Source organism: Neolamprologus brichardi, chromosome 1, assembly GCF_056152115.1.
Source record: "Neolamprologus brichardi isolate AB-2024 chromosome 1, ASM5615211v1, whole genome shotgun sequence".
Taxonomy (NCBI): Eukaryota; Metazoa; Chordata; class Actinopteri; order Cichliformes; family Cichlidae; genus Neolamprologus; species Neolamprologus brichardi.
The window spans coordinates 6,313,624-6,336,371 of NC_142104.1; the positions used below are offsets into that span (position 1 = coordinate 6,313,624).

Here is a 22,748-nt window from a genome sequence, read left to right on the forward strand (position 1 = left end):
ATCACACATCTGCTTACCTGTATCTTTTACTCGTTTCTCATCCTCTTCTTTTCTCTTTTTTCTAAAATGAGGACCTGATGGCTTTGAACTTTTCTTGTCCATCTTCCATTGGTTTTAATTTTGCACTCCAGTATGAACACCCATCCCTCAACCCGAGGGTCACCACAACATGATCTAACACACCTACACCTTAGTTCACAGATTCACTTTGTCTAGGGTGCATTTCTGAGATTTCACACAACCCAGGATTCATATCATGAATCCATAATGGACTTGGATTTACAACATTATAAATGAAATGTGGTCTATTTGGAAGCAGCAGGGCCTACCGCCCCTTTCGACGGGTTGTGTGTGAGACTTTAAATCATCAAACTGTAAATTTTACATTTTAAATTGTTATTGATCCCTTTACCCCGAGTCCTAACGTGTATATTTATTTTCTTACTCTTCTTATATATATTGTTTGTTTATTTGCACTGCTGTAACTGGAGCCTCGTCGTCTCGTCTCTCTATATACTGGACTGTAGCGGAGATGACAATAAAGTTTACTTTGACTTCAGCAGCGAGCAGGCGCGCCGAGGGCTCTCGCGCTCACTTTTCGTGTATAGAATTAAAAAAACACAGATAAAATAAAAAAAAACATCGGTGAAAATTATAAGTCTGTATTATAATGTCTGGTGTTTTTGTGTTTGTTGGTTTGTTTTTATTTTGTTTTACTTTGCGAGTTGGTTATTAGATGCTGCGGTTAGAAAAACCCCCGCCGCCCCGCCCCCTCTTCCCTGTGTCACAAGCTGCACGCGCTCCTCGCAAACGAAGGGCGCCCTTACTCCCAGCAAATGGGCGATAGAAAACCAATCGGTGCCTATGCCATTCCCAATATGCGCTGGCTGACGTCGGGGCAGCATGAGTACGAGCATTTTTTTTTTTTGCCGATGCCGGTGATGGCGCCCCCCACCACGATGCCGCCCCGGGCAACCGCCCGTGTCGCCCGTATCTAAAACCGCTACTGTCAACAAGACTGGCAAATATAACAAGCTGATGATACATCCCCCCCCAGAGTCACTTGTCTGTTGCAAAAGACTACATAGCTTTAAAGACCACGTAGCTCATAGATAAGGTAGCCTTATTACCAAACCTCCTCTGCAGATCGATCAATTAGTATAAAAGCGCCGCCTACAGACCAATCACCTCTCACGGAAGATGGCGTCGGCACGTGTGGAGCGTCCTGCGGACTTGGTTGTGTGTGGGGTAAGAGGTCTTGAGAGACCGTGTTATACCTTTGATTTTTGCACGAGCATGACCCTAAAAGCGCACTGAAGTCTTGTAGACAACCTGTTGCTTACAACAGAAAGGCCGCAGCTTGAGGAATTTCTTTGTTGGAATATTGAAACTAAACATCCATTGCATAAGGAAAAATTGCAAGAATAAATATAAATAATGGAGTTGTTCCTGTAATTACACTTACTAGTGCTTTATTGCCAGGACAGCGGCTTCGAGAAGTTCCTTAATGGTATTTAAAATCGCTGGAAATGTGCATGATCGGGGTGTACTTGTATTTTTTGCAGCAACTAGTGCTTTTAATCTGCGGGCCTGTAATTCTAATTTTCTCAAAGTTCTCTGATCCTGTCCCTGTTCATGATTGGTTATATACTGCCAGCAGCGACCCCCTTTGTGTGAACGTGCTCGCGGCTAAATTGAGAAAACCTGCGTTGATTTGCCGAGTCGTGAACCAACTTCCTGAAAGTTGGTGGTTTTAGTGAAGCCGCGTAATGACAAGACGTTTTGGGAGCGCTGAGCTTGGTTTTTAGAACAGGCCCGGTGTTTTGGCACAACACCGAGCTGAGCGATGTAGATGGGGGCCATACTCACACAAACCAACTACCCAGATAGCAAGGAGACATTGAACAGCTGTTGATTTTCCATCTGAACCATCAGAATCGTCAGGATTGAAATGTCAACACAAAAACAATGTTGAAACAACATTGAAATACTGATGAAACCTGACACTGACATTGAAATAACATTGATTCACTGTTGTTCTGTCATCGTTGATTGTTGATCTATTTATAGTTGACAAGGTGACAACAATCATGTTGAAAAACCACCAGCAATGTTCCCTCTAAGCTGTGCCTGTCAGCAGTCCGCTGAGAGTAAATCTAATGTCCCGCTGTACTGTACAAGACAATGGTTACCTGGAGGGATGTACCAATGTGATAGGGGTGCTATGGAATAGTCCAAGTGGTAGCAGCTTTAATTTCCCACTCAACCATAAATCGATGGTTTTTCAATGTGATTGTTGTCACCTTGTCAACTATAAATAGATCAACAATCAACGATGACAGAACAACAGTGAATCGATGTTATTTCAATGTCAGTGTCAGGTTTCATCAGTATTTCAATGTTGTTTCAACATTGGTTTTGTGTTGACATTTCAATTCTGATGGTTCAGATGGAAAATCAACATCTGTTCAATGTCTCCTTGCTATCTGGGATTCGTATATACGCAGCCAATCAACGTCGTTGACAGGCTATGATAGCGTCCTTATGTGCCGACACCGGAGTTGTAATGGGGGAAGTTTTAGGAGTGACGGTGGTGTTTTGAGATGTGAAAGATTTGAGACGTTTAGCGCAAATCGTGTGTAGTGTAGTCAATAGATTTGTTGTGTGTGTCAGAACAATGAGGCGACTGCTGAATATTACAGGAGTGATACATCTCCTGTTGTCACGCCTGCAGGTATCAGGCTTGTGATGTTCTCCTTTATCTCATAGTGGACAGAACATTTTTTTGGAGTGGCACAAATAATTTGTGTGGCATCAACTTTGATGCAGAACAGCTGATTGTTCTGTAAATAGTTTGAAATGTTTATTTAAAAATACATTGGCTGCATTTAAAAAAAAAAAAAAAAAAAAAAAAAAAAAAAAAAAAAAAAAATAGCTGCAAAAAACTTTGCTGTTTGCATAACTCAGTTACTTTTTTGAGGAGTAACTGTATAATTATTTGCCCAACATTGGTCATTATATACTGTATTTTGCAGACAGAGTTACAGGACTCTCTCCCAGACCACAGACTCGTACTCATAATACAAGTCAGCTTTATAAAAAAAAGAAAGTTGTGTTTTCGAAATTGGAGTTCAAGTTATTTTTACTTCCAATAGTGTTAACATACTACACAGGCCAATGACTAGATTTCTTTTTACATTTTCATTGTAAATGGGCTAAAGCTGTTTAAAAGTAGTCTAACATAAATGTAAATGCTGTAATTTGATGATTTTAATAAACCATGTAACTTGGATGGATTAGATGCTGGCGTGACCACAGTGCACACGTCTGATGTCGCTCACAGTGGTCCACGGGATCGCTCAGGGAGTTTGTGTGTTCGCTCAGACACATGAAAAATTAGAGGGAACATTGAACACCAGTAAACTGAGAAATCTGGTGTACTACGTGTCATCGACCTGAGCAGCCTCTTATTCCTCACAAGTTGGTAGCTCCATATGCTGTAAAGTTCTCTGGGTTTTGCTTACGTTGCCGGGGAAGGGCTGCTTGCATTTAAATAAATAAATAAATAAATAAAGGGACAAAAATTAAATCAAAGAAAAGGAGAGCATGGCGGAATAACATGATGAAGAGCTGTTTGATTTGCATGTAGTATAAATAAAAATAGGTATTCACTTTTTTCTCTGCTTGGAAAATGTTTAAATAATTTCACTTGTGTCAGTTTGATTAATTTTGGTTGTTTAGGACATGACAAGGTAGTTAGTTTTATGTTTTCTGATCATGTTTCATATCTACTAAAATTGTAATTAGGAAGTACAATTAATTGTTAGTTTAGATGTTTGTTTTTTTTCCTGTTTGTTTGTTTCCAGATTTGTTACTTGGACTGAGCTTATACACCTTTCTGTCTGTCTTTGTTTTTCTGACTCTGTAGGGAGAAGATGAGATCCATTTGAGTGCTTTGTCTCTTGCCTCAGATGATACAGATAATGACATCAGGGAAATACCCCATCCTTGCCCATTTGGAAAATACCGACGGAGCATGCAGACCCTTATACCCTTCCGCTGTTCCTCACCAGAGTCAGTTTCATTGATGAAAGAGAAATTGCTAAATGTAACCTGTCTGCCAAATAAAAGTTACTTTCTTTGATATAGAATGTCTTCCTTGTACAGTACTCATTTGCTTTTTCTTTTCTTTTTGTCTTGTCCAGGTCCCACGCTGTAGATAATGCAGGTTTAATATCATTTTCAGTCTTTCTGTGGATGATCCCCAAAATGTGGGCCATGTTCAAGAATGAGCTGGATACATCCGACCTACACCTGTCTCCTTTTGATGTAGCAGACATTAACGCAAAAAGGTCTCTCTTTGCAGATTCACATTTTTTGGTTGTTGTTTAAGGCATTTGCAGAATCTAACATTTCAATGGATGATGCATTTTGTTTACAAAGGGGGTAAACAAGCATGTGGGAAAGAAACCTCAGACGAAAGAGATGATGCACAACAAGGAACAAAGAAAGGGCTTTATTAGAATTATTAAGCGGAATAGACAGAAACCCACAGTAGGTCTGCTTGGGACATGACGCACCATTAACCTCCTAAGACCCGAACTCTTCCACGGCATGCATTTTTAATTTCTTTGATATTTGGGCATATTGGGCCCCGATGAATGTAAAAACAAAGAATTACCAGATATTTTTTTTTTTTTTTTTTTTTTAAACCTTATTTTTGTTTTTATGAAAAATAAGAGCCACATGAGGATATTTGTTTAAAATTTCAATAGAACAGTAGCAGTATAATGTCCTCGTAAGTGGATATCAGGCCCTTGTAGAGCAAAATTGAGTATTTTGGTCTGAATAACCCAAAATGTGAAGTCCACATATGTGGACGCCAGGTCCTAGGAGTTTAATGTAGCTGCTGAAATTTGCATCTTGAAGATAAGTCAAAGGAACGAGGCTAACTTGTCAAAATTAAATGCTAGCCCATTTTTAGTGTACATGATTTGATTGTGAGTGTTCTGCAGGCTCCAGAGGCTATGGAATGAAGAAGTGGCAAGGAGAGGCTTGGAGAATGCCTCACTGATTCGGGTGACTCTTCGTTTTCAAAGAACTAGACTGATTCTGTCCACCCTCGTCTCCATTCTTGCCATGGTGGCGGCCTTTTTGGGGCCGGTGGGTTGTCGTCATCTGTATTTTCAGACTTTGTGACCTTCTGATGTTTGCCTAAATGTTTTATTTATTATAAATCAAATTTGACTTCAAGAAATAGTGGTTCATACTCTGTAAACAGTTTCTAATTGCATTTTTTTTTAGAATTTCTACTCTCTGAAGCGTATCAAGCATTTTCTGTCCCTTCAGGCGGTCGTCGTTTATAAGATCTTGGACTACGTTTGCGACCCAGGAGAAACCAGTGGTGTTGGTTTGGCCTTTGCTTTGTTCACCACAGAGTTGCTCAAAACTTCCATGATATCCTTGCAGTGGGCATTAACACTGCGTACGGCCATCAGACTGAAAGGTGCCTTATGCTCTTTGGGCTTCCAGAAAGTCACATCTCTGCAAGTACTTGGCGACATGTCAAACGGAGAGGTAAAGACTGGTTTACACACACAGAGAATTCACTTTACCTGCACTGCTGTGAAAAGTGGCCTAGTCAAAGTCTAGACTTGAATCTAACTGAGATGCGTTGGCATCAATAAGTCTTTCGTGCTTGAAAATCCTCCAATGTGGCTGAATTGCAACAATTCTGTTGAGAAGAGTGGGCCAAAATTCCTTCAGTGATGTGAAAGACTCATTCCCATTATTACAAATGTTTGATTGCAGTTCTTCCTCTCAAGGGTGGCACAACCACCTATCACTTTTCACTTTTTCATGTATGGACAGGTACATTTGGAGAACTTTACCTTCATAAATTGAAGCACAATTTAAACACTTTGTATTTATTTTGGTAATTTTTGTCTAATATTAAGATTTGTTTGATCCAAAAGAAATGCATGAGAAAATAAGATACTTTTTCAGTACATCTCACATTTGGTGTATTATGAAAAACGGGTGAAATATAAGCTTTTGTTTTCTCATTTTTTCTTTAATCTAGATTCTTAATATTTTGACCAATGTTGGACACACGGTTTTTGAGGCAGTTGTGAATGGGAGCTTTGTGATGTCCACCCCTGTACTCCTTGTTGCGGGCACTTGTTATGCCTGGAACATTCTGGGCTACACCGCAATTATTGGAGTCCTCATCTGCATCATCTGTATTCTCATTCAAGTATGTACATGAAGTTAATAAAGTGAGATAAATGCAAAAATTGATTGAGGTAAGCATTATAGTCAATGTTGAAATGTAAAAAAAGTTGTAATGTAGATAAACTATGAAAGAATTTGCCCAAACATAATATTGGGCATGCTGAAACCTGTGCTGTGAGGTCTAAGTCATCATTGAGAAATACCCTTACCTTCTACTGTTGGAATCTTGGCAATCAGGGGACTAATTTTTTCTTCTTCTTCTTTTCTAGCATCTCTTGGCACATCTCACAAATGTATTCAAGACAAAAGCAATGGTAATAAAAGACAAACGTGTTCATGCAATGACTGAGATTCTCAACAGCATTAAGCTAATCAAGATGTATGCCTGGGAAGATTCTTTTGAGATGAAAATTGTAGGTAAGTCGAGCAGCTGATTCCCATTTGGCAGCACTTTCCATTTATCTAGTAATATTGCATATCACATGCATTATTTATAGACTCCCATTTGTTTAGATACAAAATCAGGCATGTAATCTTGTTACTAGATGCAAAAGAGGTGATGTGAGTTAAGTGTGAAGCTCTTACATCTAAAGCAACACACCTACACAGAAGGGTTCCCTGTGTAATGATCCCTATATAGATCACAAATGAATATAAAGGTGTCTCCATTCAACATTCAAGCATATCGGCATGTATCAGAAGGTTCTTAATGTGTCTAGTAGTTAATGACTTAACAATTGCATTGAATGAAATGTTTGAGTGCTTTGGATGTATGTTTGGGTGCGTCTACAAAGAATGATGAAAGTAACAGACAAGGCAAACGATCTTTCTTACAGAGTTGAGGAAACTTGAAAAGAAACTAGTACAGAAAATCCTTGAAATCCAGAGTATTAATGGCAACTTGAACATGGCCATCAACACCATTGCCACTGTTTTCACCCTTCTCATCCACACTTTGTTGGGGTTGCCACTGAAAACATCTGATGTAAGTAGCACAGCTCTGTAACAATATTATGCAGTAACACAGCCTCTGTTAGCGTTTCCACTTGGTGATTTGGAGAAGTTGTTAGTAGAGATGAACTGAGAAGAAAACTGCGAGAATTTTGTAAGAAGGCTTGGTCTACTGACCGAAAAGGTCTAACACATAAATTGAGGGTTTTTGGTTGTGTTGTGAGATTATAGTGCAATATTTTCTTCCCAGGCTTTTACTGTTGTTGCCATCTTCGCCTCCATGAGGTTCACCTTTGCTGTCATGCCGGTTGCTGTGAAGGCGCTCACCGACGCTTTTGTGTCACTAAAACGATTTAGGGTAAGCTCTTCTTTTTGGTTCCTCAAGGTCCAGCAGTAGTAGCAGTAGCAACGTTTCCACTTGTTATGGTCTTTCTGTTCATTAAGTTTTCTTTAATACACTTTTATCACTGTCTAAGGAGCTTGGAAAGAAAAGTGCCTGGACTTCTTTAAGTTGCTTGAACGCATTTCACCTCTCATCTGAGAAGCTTCTTCAGTTCTAGGGTCAAATGGTGGAGAGTCCCAGATTTAAGCCCTGTGGGAGTGTCCACAAGAGGGACAATGAAACCCCCAAATGATCAATGGTCATGAGAATTTGCATAATTAAGATTAAGGAACTGACCTCCCAGCCTATTGTTCCTTCAGTGGGCTGGTTTCAGTCATTATACAAATGTACTGTTTATAAGATTGGGGAAACCTGCAGTCAGCTGAGACTGAAGAAGTCACTTGGATGAGTGACGAAACGTTTCTCCCGCTAAACGCTACGTCCAGATGAACAGAATCAACTTTTGGAGACCCCCTAATGATCCTCTACCTAATCACACAAACCAAGGTGTGAAAGCGGGTGTAGGTCACAATCAGCCAAGGTTTCGGGTGAGCTCATTGTGAAACCTAGCCCCACCCTATCATTTCCTGAGGTCAAATAGCCCAGGATGTGAGTGGGCACAGTGGACATAGATGGCTTCTTTCACTCCTCTTTCAAACCATCTGTCTTCTATTTCCAAAATGTGAACATTGGCATCCTTGAAAGAGTGACCTTTGTCCTTTACATCCTGGCCCAGAAGCTTCTCGGATGAGAGGTGAAACGTGTTCAAGCAACTTAAAGAAGTCCAGACACTTTTCTTTCCAAGCTCCTTAGACTACGATGACTGAGAACCTTCAGACACACTTTTATCACTATTGTAATATAAGTACAATTTAAGCATTGCTTACTTGTGAAGTATTTCTATGGAAAGTAATTGGTTTTGCAAGGCAGCAACTCATTTAGACATGTAGACACAGTCAAGATGACCTGATGGAGCTCATCCAGTCAAATCAGGGGATGGTACAATACCACTAAACATCAAAATGTTGCTTACCATTGTAAAATAGAGTAGAATGCCTGTCTATAGGATAGGATAACTGCTGATAGGGCTGGGCGATATATCGAGTTTTTAAAAAAAATATCGATATATTTTCATACGAGATATAAGATGTGACAATATCCTTTATATCGATATAGTCTATGTTACGTTATAATTATACTTGTGGAGCCACAAGTTTGCCTCTCTTTCGTCCACTTTTGTCTCTATGCAACATTACTCGGCCTCACCTCTCCTTCACTGAACACAACTCCCCCTCCTCCCCCATAGCTTCACCTGCAGGCAGCGACAAGATGGACACGGCAAATCTCCGTTAGCGAGTTGTGGGGCTGGACGGCATCAACGTGTTAGCGAGCTAACCGCGCTAACGAGCTAACCACGCTAACGAGCTAACCATGCTAACGACAGCCCACAGGGGCTGCACGGCCTAAAATCCTTTCATTTTCTCAAAAGTTGACAGCGCGCCTTATGTATGAATTCTGGTTGTGCTTACTGACCGCGAACCGATTTTAGGTGGTACACGGCGCTCAGCAATCTGTCAAAAGATATTTTAGTACGACTTTGGTAAGCTACGGAGATGCAGCGCTTGATGGATTGTCAGAGCATTACGGCTACCGTAGTCTGGAGCCTCGCGGAGTGATACGTACTGTGCTTCAACGTAATATTACGGTATTGTGTGTGTATAAGGGCCATAAATGGCACCTGTTAAGAGACGTAGTTACAAAGAGGATTTCAAACTCAAGGCTGTCAGTCACGCAGTAGAAGTTGGGAACAGAGCAGCTGTGAAATCTGTCTTTGTTATTATGCTCAGCGTCTGTTAGTTTACATTTTGACTGCACAATTATGAGCTTTTTGTTTTGCACAAAAACAGCATTGTTTTCTTTTATTTATGGAGCATGATTATTTAATAAATGCTGATAATTTATTTTTGAGTAATTTCTTCATGTAAATCTATGCTGTATGTAAATAAAAATGCCTGTGTGAAATCTGGAAAACAGTGTGACTTATGGCTTTAAAAAAATATCGAGATATATATCTTATATTGTCACCCTGCTAAAAAATATCGAGATATGAATTTTGGGTCATATCGCCCAGCCCTAACTGCTGACCTAGCCAAGTTTGCCCTGCAGACCTACCCTGTGGCCACACTTTCTCTACCATAGTAGAGAAAGTGAAAAAAAAAAACCCCTAGACTTCCAAGCAAGCACAGAGTGCGCTACCACCTAATGGGAAACTCACAGAGAAACTCGCGGATTCTTCCACTGACCGCTGCGGCACACCTGCACCAGGGTAAACCTCCGCCTACCCTACTCCTGCTTTACAGGTTAAAATGGAGCAAAAGGACTGCTAGTCTTTGACTTCATTTATTTTCTGCTGTGTTTTACTTGCATCTATTTGAAAGAGTGAGTGTAAACACAAAAAATATTTGATTTTATGTGTTGGAATGTGCAGAAAATAGGTTTAAATGTTAAACAAATTTCTTCCAGTCAGTGAATGTTGCATATAATTAAATTTTTGCTTGATGCATAAAGTTAAAAGATTAAAACTAATAAAACAAGTTTTAAAAAGAGACTTTTCCATTTGATTACATTTTGTATGATGGATTATGTAGAAAAAGTAGAATTGGGCTGAAAGATCTATCGCTTTATCACCTATTCAGGTTGTAAATTGTGTTTTTAAAAAGTAACTAAGTAATTAATTACTTTTGAAAAGAAGTAATCAGTAAAGTAACGGGATTACTTTTTCGGGGAGGTAATTAGTAATTAGTTACTGATTACTTTTTTCAAGTAACTTGACCAACACTGCTCACCACACACTCATGTGCACTTCTCCAAATCTTGTCCTCTACAAACCAGTGAAAAAGGCCATGCTGCTAATCACAAGCTGGATTCGTATTATTCATGATGCTTTTAGGACTTGCAGTACAGTATTTTAATTCATAATCTTTTTTTAGTTTTGTTAAAGTTGTTACTGTCATGGATTTTAGAAATCTGAAAAGCAAAATTGGTAAAAACCTGAATGATGTTGTAAATGCACTGTGACTGTTTCAGAAACTCTTACTCATCCAGAATCCTGAGCCTTACCTGACGCAGATAGCAGGCAGTAATTCTGCTGTAGTGATGAGAAATGCTACACTTTCATGGACCAAACGCAGCCAGTCAGAGTCACCGCCCAGAGCAGCTAATGAGGTCACGGAACACAATATGGACGTGACTTCTCCGAATGAAAATGTTGAGACCTTACCAACCCTCAGAAACATCTCTTTTACACTACCCAAGGTGTGATCAAATAATAACTGAAGTTATCAAGACTCTGCTGGATGTGAAATGATAATCTTTGTGATATTTCCTGAAGGGAAAACTGCTTGGTGTTTGTGGGAATGTGGGAAGCGGAAAGACGTCACTGATTTGCAGCATTTTGGAACAGGTTTGTTTCTTTTGTATGTTCTATTGTTTTTGTATCTGTCTGCATTTATTCACATTATGTTTTTACTATTCCTAACTTTACATTACAGTGACATTAGTCTTTTGGCCTGCTCACTTTCCTTTTAGATGCACCTTCTTCAGGGCTCCGTCACAGCTGATGGGACATTTGCGTACGTTTGCCAGCAGGCCTGGATTTTTCATGGAACTGTTCGAGAAAATATTCTTATGGGGGAACCTTTTGATCAGGCCAGGTAAGTTAAATCCGTCTTCTTGCATTTATGGCTGCCATCTCCTGCTTGTCAACCACCACTTTGTCTGGATAGTTAATCGTGGCCCTTTCCAACTGCATATCCCCAATCTGCCCTGGGAGGCACAAAAAATCAAGTTTGATACCTTCCATGGAACTTCTAACGGTTTTTATTTTGACATTCTGAAATGTTGGTGGAAGGTTCATAGTCAACCAAAATGAGGTCCTCTTGCTTTTCTGACAGTATCACCTCTACTGCCAGAGATGGTAAACACTAGGAACCAGTGTTTGCTCTAAACTTCATCAGTTCATAAATTAATAGTAGTCCTTAAAATATGTCAAAATTGTATAACTGAATTGATACATTTAATGCAACATTTTGCATGAAATCATTTTTCTTGACATGTTAAATGATTTTGGTCATGTTTTACTGTCAGCTAATTGGTAAATTGGACTGGAACTTCTGTAACACCTTTCTATTCAGGTGAGCACTCAAAGCATTTTGTTTTTGCACACATCCAATCACATACACATTTATACAGTGTTTAACATTCTTCATTTATAACATTCTTAGACACTCACTCACCCTTTGATGGAGGCATCAAGGGCAACTAGGGGTTCAGTATTAGGGGTGGGTTTTTATAATCGATTTATCGATTAAAATCGATTCTGGCTTGGATAACGTAAAATCGATTTATTAAAATCCTGAATCGATTTTTTAATATAAATTTATTTTGCCCGAAATACCAGAATCTCTGGTGAAATCTCACAAAATTTCAACAACCACCAAACAGCTAAGACAGTAAATGAGAGCAGGAACACGGATTCTGCACAAAGACTTAAACACACAGCGGATCAGAATCAGTTAGATGTCGCCTTTCTCACAGTAGGGGCTGAAAGCCGACAGCTCGCTGATTCTGATCTGTCGGCGGGTCCGCGCTTTGTGTTCACGCCCTTTTTGCGCTGATTCTAAAGCTGTTAGTTTGATCTCTCCCCAAACAATATCTCCAAACTACGCTTCACATAAACATCGTCATGAATTCCCTCTGACTTTTACTGTTTTGCTTCCACCACGATGCACAGCGCTCTCTCTCTCTCTCTCTCCTTCAAGAACAGTTTCCCGTCTAAAGATCTTTTTTCTTCAATATTCGCTTGCTTGTTACGCAAGTCTACCGTTGTTTACAGCGCTGTTGGCCGCTGTTTTTTTTTTTTTTTTTTTTTTTTTTTTTTTTTTTTTTTTTCCCCCTTTTACATTCTTCCGAAAAGAAAACCTAATTTCTGCCGTTCAACAGGCTTCTGAACCAATTTAAACTTTTTAAAATTATGCAAAATGCAAAACGCTTAGCCGTGTCTCTAATAAAACCGCTGTAACGTCAGAGGTAACGTTCATATGTTCATTAATGGTTTTCTTTCGTTTTTGATGTACTGCAGAATATTTTTTATAAAATCCCAGGCTAGTAAAATCACCTTCATGTTTTTCTGTGTTTTATCTTCAGCTACTTTGACACAAAGGCATCTGCTGTGACGCTCACACCTTTGATAAAGCCTTGCGTGTGTCAGCTTCCTTTTTATAGATACAAAAATATGTAAATGCACTGATCTGAATTATAATATTTCTGACTGTCAAAATTTCCCAGAATCAAATCGAATTGAATCGAATCGAATTAAATCGAATCGTGGATCGAATCGATTCAGGACCTTGTGAATCGGAATTGAATCGATTCTAGAAATCAGTGACAATACCCAGCCCTATTCAGTATGTCGAGGAACTGGGGATAAATTCAGTGACCTCTTGTTCTGCTAACTGAGCCGCAGTCAACCACAAGTTATAATTGGCTGAATAAATGACTAGCTCACATCCTATTAAAATATACTTCTCTATAGTATTAACCAGTTTGCTGCCTTGTACTGCTCCCCAACAGATATGACAGAGTTGTAGATGTCTGTAGCCTCAGAGCTGACCTAAGCATCCTGCAATATGGTGACCAAACTGAGGTGAGTCACACACCGACACAGGGGTTTTTAAGTGTATTTATTTACCCCACTCACTTAAGATGTAACTCAAGCTTGCAAATTGATGCTACAATAAAGTGGAAGGATCAAATTGTAATTTAGTATTAATCAAAAGTTCACAATATTATAAATATCCTTTTTGTGGGCAGATTGGAGAGCGGGGTCTAAATCTATCAGGGGGACAGAAGCAGAGAATCAGCCTGGCAAGAGCAGTGTATTCCAACAGGGACATTTTCCTCCTTGATGACCCACTATCTGCTGTTGATGCTTATGTGGGGAAACACATTTTTGAAGAATGTATAAAGAAAGAGCTGAGAGGAAAATCTGTCATACTGGTTACACATCAGCTCCAGGTAGGAAAACGTATTAAATTATTATGTAGTGGAGACTGAGCTGTCTGGGCTCAAAAGCACCTTTTCCATTAGTACCTACTCTGATTGACTTGCCTTGGATCGACTGGTTTTCCATTGTAATCTGGTACTACAAAACGTCTAAGTGTCCGGCGACGTAATTAATATGCAACATGAATGCTACAAAAAAGATGGATGTGGAGGCAAGAAATATACCTGCTGCTGCCAGCCAATCGGTCCCATGCAGTGTTGCAACGTCACATTTTAGTACCTGCTCGGATTAACCCCAGGCAAGCAGGTACTGTGGCCTAACTGAAAACCGTGCAAGTCGATCAGAGTAGGTACTAATGGGAAAACAGGCTATCGTTTAAAGCGGTGGTTCCCAAACTTTTTTTTTACTGGGCCCCCCTGTTGCTCCCCTCGCACAAACACATCCTCCAACCACACACACCCATATTTTGTTTCCAAACTCCATTGCACTTTATTTCACACCTCAAACATTTGGTAAACAATTAAGCAAATACAAGTAATCTGCAATAAATTACAGGTAGCAATGAAATGAACTACTAACTCTTGTACGCTACGTCCACACCTACATGAGTATTTTTGAAAACACAGCTGTTTCTGGGCGTTTGGGCCTTTTGTCAACACATAAACGGTGTTTCAAATCACCGAAAACTAAGATTGTGGGTTTTTTTTTTTTTTTTGGTGGTTTTTTTTAAACTCCTTTTTTGCGTTTACTTGTGAACGAGGAATACGGAGTTTGTCACGCAACGTCAAAGGTGTGTGCCTTTTTTCACGTCACGCTGTGCGCACGTTATTGTTTACATGAGATGAGTTGCAGAATGGCAGATAGAGACAAAATACTCTTAATCTGACTATCTGCAGGTTTTACATGCAGTTACTTTCCCTCCATTTAAAAAGGCAGAGGCGTCACGGTGTGATTATTTTACTTGTTGTTGTTGCTGTTTCTGTTGTTGCTGTTGTTTCCTGTGTAATAATATTCAACATTGCTATCAGTACATTTTTCAAAAAATGCCTCTCCGTGCAAAATGGGTTCAAAAACATAAACAACTGTGGGATCCTGTTTGTCTGTGATTTGAACCGAGAGAACAAATCGTGGCAGGAACGACCTGATGTTATTTGTATCCCGCTGTAACTTTACTGTATAAAGAGCTAACATCTCCAAAATGTCAGGAGTAGTTAGTCATTACAAGAAGTGTTTGTGAATTAAAAATCAAGAATGTGGGATACTGTTTGTCTGTGATTTGGAGAGCCCAGCGCGTCCTCCCGATGCAGGGAAAACCAATTCTGCAGGGGAGACCTACCTCGGCACTTGTGCAGGTGAAACTAAAGGGCAGATATGCTTCACCATATTTTCTAGTCTTTGGCTTAGAATGAAGTTGGTTTGGAAACATATTCAGCGATGCTTCATCTCCCGCTTTGCGTTTGTGTGGGAGCCCCGTCAAAAAACCTGTCCATTATGCTAGCAGTGTCCAAACGTTCTTTTCTTCTTCTTTATTTTCCCCCCTTTTCATACTGGGCGGGCCCCACACTTTAGGAAGCTCTGGTTTAAAGAAACATAGCTGAGTACGTATGGAAGACCTACATATTTTGCTCATGAGTTGTAAGGTGCAATTTTTCCAAAGAATAAGGATTTGTCACATGCCAGTAACGCACACAACTGTTTAGAGCTCTAACCAGAGTTGAGCTGGTTTTGATAATTTGCTCTTCCTTGTGGCTTTTAGTATTTGGAGTTCTGTGATGAGATCCTGGTTCTGGACAATGGAACGGTATCGGAGTCTGGAAACCACAGGGATCTGATGAGAGCCGATGGACGCTATACTCAGCTCATCAGTACCTACCAGATGGGAGAGTCCAAAGTAAGGGTGTCATGTATCATGGTTCTATTACTTTCCTTATTGTTGACTGTAAAACAAAGTGTGCGTTCCATAAGTGTCAATGTTTTAAGCTTATCCAGACTGAGCTGTAAGACTGTCCCTGATATTTATTTATTTATTTTTCTTCTGTCAGATCAAGAAAAAGAAAGCTGGGGCACTAGCATCATTTATTGATGGCCAGTTGGACGAGATTGACCTCGGACATTGTGCAAGCACTGGCACTGAGAATCCTGGTGTGAAAGCATGGAAGAAAAACATTTGATTTAAACTGACATATTTTCCCTGAAGAGCAAGTTTAAAAAAATTAATTCAGATATTAGATGTCAGCTAATAAAAATATGTATTTTTCTTTTTCATTCTATAATGATACGTTTGTTTTGTTTTTAAGCCGCTGTCCCAGCTGGTAATCGGCTAGTGAGTCAGGAGTCCTCTACAAAAGGTGCCATCTCCTGGAGAATATACCGCACATACTCCCAGGCACTTGGAGGTCTGTTATTCACACATGGAGTGTTGGGGTTATGTATGAAATTAAATTGCATATTTTCATTTTAAATGTTTTTTGTTTATAAATTGTTTTATCAATGCACAGAAAGTTATTGCATGTCAGTTTTTAATTTATTTTTAAGTTTAAAATAAAAGATTCGATATTAGCCTTTTTACTGGTGTTAAACAAGCTTGGCTATATATACTGGGTTCTAAACATCCCCTCACAACTGCCAAGACACTTGTTAACAACTTGGCAAAGTCAAGAATTGTAGTCTCAAAGAAGATAAATCGCTACAACGCTTCACAAGAATGGATTTGTGAGACCAAGAACTACTCCAGACTCTGGTTGTTTAGAGCAAACAAGAGAATCGGTCAGATATTAAAATTCAAGTCAACATAACATATTGATCAGTAGCTTTCATTTGATTTTCCCCCATATAACTACCACTGAGTACACTGTGAATTCTTCCTCTAACTCCTGTTTCCCAGTGCTGCATATGCTTGTGTATACATTATTATGAGCAATAATACACAGCCAAACTCGTGATGCATAAACTGCTCATTGTTGTTACAGGCTACACAGTTTCCTTCATTATCCTCCTGAATAAGCTCCTGTTGGCAGGATCCTCAGTCTTCAGCAATTGGTGGTTTAGCTTCTGGATGGCAAGTGGTGATGGGGTGAGAATTATTGCATTGCTTATCACTGTCACACACGTTGAAATGGTTCTCTGTGAGCCTTCAACTCACAAGAGGGTAAGAAGTCTTGCCTTTTTTGTGGCTGTTGTGCAAGATAAACTCTCTGTATTTACATTTTGCTACGTAAAGTGTAAAATGTTTATTTTGGCCTAGTCCAAGCATTTCTCCTTGAAACAACTTGATGTTTTGATCTTCTTTGGTTTTGTCACTTTGTTTTGGTCATTACACACTCACTCTAGTTTCCATGCACTTGCCCCTTAAAATACATCGAATGCCTGAGGGTCAGCTTTCAGCTTGAAGACAGTATAAAAATTTCAGCAAGGGTTTTAGCTGTCACTTAAGTAAGCGTCATCCCTGAAACATAAGAAATCAGTTTGAGGAAATCTTGAGGAAAAGTAATTGATGCTCACAAAGCAGGAGATGAAATCCTGTGGTAACGTTGTATGTCTGAGTGTCAAGAACTTGAGTGAGAAGTATCGTGATTTAAAATCCAGAGAGCCACACATTATAGACCAAGCCTGGCAGATGTAGCAAGCGAAAAACTGTTTCTGACTCCTCAAATTCTGCTTATTTCTAGTTTTAGGAAATCATTCATTTATGTATACAATGACTTTGTCTGACTTCACTAACTTTTCGTTTTTTTTATTAATTTATGTTTTTATTTCCAAGTCATCCAGTAACACAACTGCAGTCCAGGGAGAAATCTCTCAAAATCCACACCTTCACTTCTACCAGGTTATTTATGCTACAACAGCGGTTGTCATTGTTGTACTTTCCATTGTGGACATCATAATCTACACTTATTTCACCTTGAAGGCCTCCTGCAAATTCCATGACATGCTGTTCAGAAAGGTACTGTGAATTCTCAGCACCATAGAAATCTCTGCTAGTCACCATTACACATGGTCATTTTAAATATGGATAAGGATTTACTTATTACAAATGTATTGGATCCAAAACTGGGAACGTTTACTAGCTACAAATGAACTGTTTGTTTTCCTATTGCAGATCATTGATAGTCCAATGAGTTTCTTTGACACAACTCCAACGGGCCGACTTCTAAATCGTTTCTCTAAAGATCAAGACGAAGTGGAAATGGTCCTTCCTCTTGTCATGGGCTCTTTCTTACGGTGTTCTCTACTCGTCGCATCCACAATTCTTGTCATCTCAGTTATTTTCCCCGCCATGCTTGTAGTTGCAGTTATTATGGCAGCTTTTCTTGCCTTTACTGCCTTGTGAGTTTATGCTGGTTAAATCTATAAAACACACTTACTGACAGTAACAGGTCCTCTAAGGTACTATATATCTGTGGCTTCTCTGCAGTGTATTCCAGAGGAGTATACGTCATATGAAGAATCTAGAAAACATCAGTCTCTCTCCATGGTTCTCTCTAACCACCTCAACTTTGCATGGCCTCAGCACCATCCATGCCTATAGTAAAAGAGACAGCCTTATAGAACAGTGAGTTTCTGAAATTTGTCACTAGGCTATCACCTCTTGCTTTTGCAATGTTTTTGATACAGCACATCATTGTAAATTGTATGTTTCTTTGGGGCGGGGTGACTGTGGACAGTGGGATGTTCAAAAACTCCTGTTTTATATTACAGGTTCAATATCTTGACTGATATCAACTCCAAATACCTTTTCATGTTTAATGCTGGCACACGTGCATTCACCTTCTGCCTGGAATTAATGGCTGCTACTACGACGCTGTTTGTGGCTCTCTTTGTAGTGCTCAGCAGTAATGACTTAATCAGTCCATCCTTGAAAGGCCTCGCGATATCCTATTCCTTGCAGGTACATTTGGACAGCACATGAATCCATGTTCATTTTGCTTTTCAGACATGGATTTACATAATTTTTGAACTCATTTTCAGTTGACAGGCATGCTTCAACTTGTAGCCAGATTCTCGATAGAAGTGGAAGCAAGATTCAACTCAGCGGAACGGCTCCAGGAATATGTCACGGTCAGACTCATGTCCTGAAATCATTCACCTGTCATTGTTTTGCTGAGACCAAGGCCAGAGTTCATTAAACATCCTACACACCCATCTGCTTGATCCCTGTAAATTTTTAATTGTGTTTGCAGGATTGTAAGTCTGAGGCTCCCAGGCATGTTAAGGAGACTCAGATCCCACAGGACTGGCCTAGCAGTGGGGGCATCACCTTCGTAGACTATAAGATGAGGTACAGAGAGAATGCACCAATTGTCCTGAACGGCATTGATTTCCACATTCAACCTGGAGAGAAGCTGGGGATCGTGGGAAGGACTGGCTCTGGTAAGGCTCTGGGTTCAGTAGCTGTTTCTCTTGTTGATTTCATCTAGTCTTTGGGTGATGATGATTTACAACAATACACCCTAGAAATGATGATAAATACATGAACTAGTTTTTCAACATCACTCTGAGACAGGCAATTTAATCTTAGAGTGTGCAAATATAGGGAGGCAGTCCTACATAGTTTGTTTAATATCCTCAATGTTACTGGAGGCCAAGGTAATGTTTCTAAGATAAGGCAGTGCACAACAACCTCAGTTTTTTCTGAATTTAGAAGCAGGGAATTAGAGGTGATCCAGGTTTTAATTTCTTTAAGAGATTCCTGTAGTTTAATTAATTGGTGTGTGTCAACAGGCTTCATAAGTCTGGGTATCATCAGGCAATGAAAATGTATGCTATTTATAATAACACTGCCTAAGGGAAACTCATATAATGTAAACAGAAATGGTCCCAACACAGAACCCTGTGGAACTGTAACAGCAAACGCTGAGGTCTAACAAGGCAAGAACAAAGAGTTGACTGTAGGAGGCCAAAAGAAAACAATTTGCCACCTTCACTTGTTCCATTTCTGGACTGTGAGCTCTGAAAGTTGACTGAAACTGCTGTTTTACTTTGAAGAATTTTTGAGATAAAGTTAGCCAATTATAGGCCAGTCTCTAAGATAGCTGGGTCAAGTGATGGCTTTTAAATAATGGTTTAATTACTGCCACATTAAAGGCCTGTGGTAAATAACTTCTTAATAAAGATAAGCTGATTATAATTAAGATGAAGATTGGTTAATAAAGAAGATTAGTTAATGGTAGGAGGGTTTTTTTTTAAATTTTTTATTTATTTATTTTTTATTGTTGCTATTATTCCCCCACCCCAACCCTCTAAGGTAGATGGCACCCCTGCCTACACCTGGTTGTGCTGAAAGTTTAGTGACTGACTCTAAATCCTCCCATATTCCTGATTTAAAATAATTTATGTAGCACATTTTAATGTAAATTTTAACCGTTTTAGGTTAATTGAGCTACTCTAATCTGCGGTTTGCATCTGTAGGAAAATCGTCTTTAGGAGTAGCTCTATTTAGACTTGTGGAGCCTGCAGCAGGAACCATACTGATAGATGGGGTGGACATCATGTCCATTGGCCTGCAAGACCTGCGTAGCAAATTGTCTGTGATTCCTCAGGACCCTGTGCTATTTGTTGGTACAGTCAGGTAACCTTGGCCAACCCTTAAATCTCACATTGGTTTGACCACTGTGGATCAGTAACTGGCTAATGAACCCCATCCCTGCAGGTACAACTTGGACCCCTTTAATAAATACAGTGATGAGGAGATCTGGGCAGCGCTTGAGAAGAGCTACATGAAGGACTCGGTATGTTTTGAGTGCAACGTGAAAGTTGGTACATTTAAAATTCCTATACAGCCCTTTTTTTTTTTTTTTTTTTTTCTCTGCTCTTTGTTTGTATACATGATGAATTAGGATAGTGGAGTGGAGCTGTAATGTGATTTGTTTCCTCAGATTTCAAAGCTGGAGGGGAAGCTTGAAGCGCATGTTATGGAGAATGGAGAAAACTTCTCTGTAGGCGAGAGACAGCTGATCTGTATGGCTAGAGCTTTACTCCGTAACTCCAAGGTCAGAGTGCACTTTTTTTGGTGGGGGGCTTGATGGTTTGTCACCTGGCTGGGACAATGCTGTCACATACTGCATTCACTGATGCCAGTCAAAGCAATTTCCTGCGACTCTGTCAATATGCTCTGCACTGTCCTTAAACATCGCAAATCTGTCCTGATTTTAATTTTTTCCCCTTGAGGTCACCAGTACAATGTTTAGATTCCTCTTCAGAAGTACCCCTAAGCCTTAAAAGCCTGGTAGGGTATTGTCGTCACTTTGCAGGGCAGATGGACAGCATGTACACCTAAGTTTGTGAATGCTACTTGAGATTGAGGTGACGTAGGAGCGTCAAATTGAGGCCACAGACATATTTACTAAAGATCTCAGACAGAGTTGAATCTCAAATTTCTAAAAATCTTGAGTATAAAAACTTGAGAACAAGGTGATGTAAGATTTTGAAATTCGTACATAGGAGGCTGAGTGGCACCACAGGCAGTCACCAGTATTTTGTCTCTGTCTGTTTTTTCCTCTCTACATGGCCACTGCAACATAATCTTCACTCGTTATCTTTTGGAGAGGTCTGCCACCCTGTGGCCAACTTCCTGTGGAAAAAAATACAAAAAAATAACTTAAGACAAAGGCAAATTATTTTTACGGACTTCTCTGATTCATAATGGGACTTTTCAGGAATCAAAAAAGGGCAGCCATGCTCAAAATGGCCCAGAGGTGAATGAGACTGGTAAATGGCCTGTATTTGTATAGCGCTTTACTTAGTCCCTAAGGACCCCAAAGCGCTTTACACTACATTCAGTCATCCACGCATTCACACACTGGTGATGGCAAGCTACACTGTAGCCATAGCTGCCCTGGGGCGCACTGACAGAGGCGAGGCTGCCGGACACTGGCGCCACCAGGCCCTCTGACCACCGCCAGTAGGCAACGGGTGAAGTGTCTTGCCCAAGGACACGATGACCGAGACTGTCTGAGCCGGGGCTCGAATTCACGGGGCCCCATGACCGTGAATGAATGAGAGGCCAAATTGAAATTGGTTAAGGGTTATGATTATTATGGGCCTGTTCTTCAAACTATTCTGTAATGTCTCACGTTTGTATGAGATTGCTAATCGCCACGTTTGTATTTAGAAAGTATGGGCGTTTTATGTATTGTGACATGCTGTCCTCCTTTAAAACTGTTTTTGCTTATACTAATGGTCTGTCCTCTTCTTGAGCAGATCATTCTTTTGGATGAAGCCACTGCCTCCATAGATGCAGAGACAGATGCTCTGATCCAAAACACCATCCAAGAAGCCTTACGTAATAGCACTATGCTCACAATAGCTCATCGGATCAGCACTGTGGTGCAAGCAGATCGTATTCTGGTCATGGATAATGGACAGGTAACAACCCCAAATATGCACAGATTAATGTTGTGTCATCTTATGCTTACTAATTGCTCCATATGACAGGTGGCAGAGTTGGATGATCCAAATACACTGAAGCAACAGCCATTCTCTATGTTCTCATTACTGCTGACTGCTTCAAACACTGTAAATTTGTGAAACAAAGTAAACCTTGAAACCAAAGAACATCTGTGGAGTAGGCACATGTATTTAGATTACTATTTTAATGACTATTCTGTATATTTAAAAATGTTAATTATTTTATTGTCTTTGTCTTTAACGTTTAAATCTATAATTGTGTATCTGTGTTGTATTAAAAAAATCTACAGTAAATAAAATATTGTAACAAACTGTAAAACCATGTTTTGCCAACTTACTGCAGTTATATTCCAATGTTGCTGACAAAATGTTGAGTTAAATTATTCATAATTTAAGAGTTAAACACATCCCCATCTTATTAGCTTTTAGCCCAGGGGTCGGCAACCCACGGCTCCGGGTGTTTTTTTTTTTTTTTTTTTTTTTTTTTTGTTTTTGTTTTTGTTTTTTTTCTCATCGCTCAAAATAAGCGTCACACTCGCAGAAGCCGGTGTTCCCGCCGAAACGCCGTGCATTTATCGAGACTTTCGACCCCAGGTAGGCCAATTATGGATCTTCGGATCCACATTATGTCAGCAGCTATTCTCCACCGTGAACTATGTTACAAACAAACACCGCTCACGCCTCACAGATGACAGCTTACAGTCCTGAGTA

The 22,748-nt window shown here is 39.8% G+C and overlaps 1 protein-coding gene across 1 annotated transcript; it reads left to right on the forward strand.

The window, feature by feature from the left end:
* The first annotated feature begins 1,200 nt into the window (after positions 1-1,200).
* On the forward strand, positions 1,201-22,194 carry LOC102786699 (ATP-binding cassette sub-family C member 12-like). Its single transcript, XM_087843229.1, has 29 exons — positions 1,201-1,248; positions 3,929-4,074; positions 4,206-4,352; positions 5,016-5,163; positions 5,350-5,577; positions 6,083-6,256; positions 6,504-6,651; positions 7,071-7,219; positions 7,436-7,543; positions 10,655-10,882; positions 10,959-11,030; positions 11,156-11,280; positions 13,199-13,271; positions 13,439-13,642; positions 15,388-15,522; positions 15,674-15,773; positions 15,929-16,027; positions 16,601-16,704; positions 17,392-17,574; positions 17,731-17,957; positions 18,046-18,183; positions 18,330-18,519; positions 18,600-18,689; positions 18,812-19,001; positions 20,040-20,199; positions 20,281-20,359; positions 20,507-20,620; positions 21,831-21,995; positions 22,065-22,194. Exons 1-29 carry the CDS (start codon positions 1,201-1,203, stop codon positions 22,155-22,157), a joined length of 4,065 nt encoding a protein of 1,354 aa, XP_087699355.1. The 3' UTR covers positions 22,158-22,194.
* Positions 22,195-22,748: the final 554 nt, after the last annotated feature.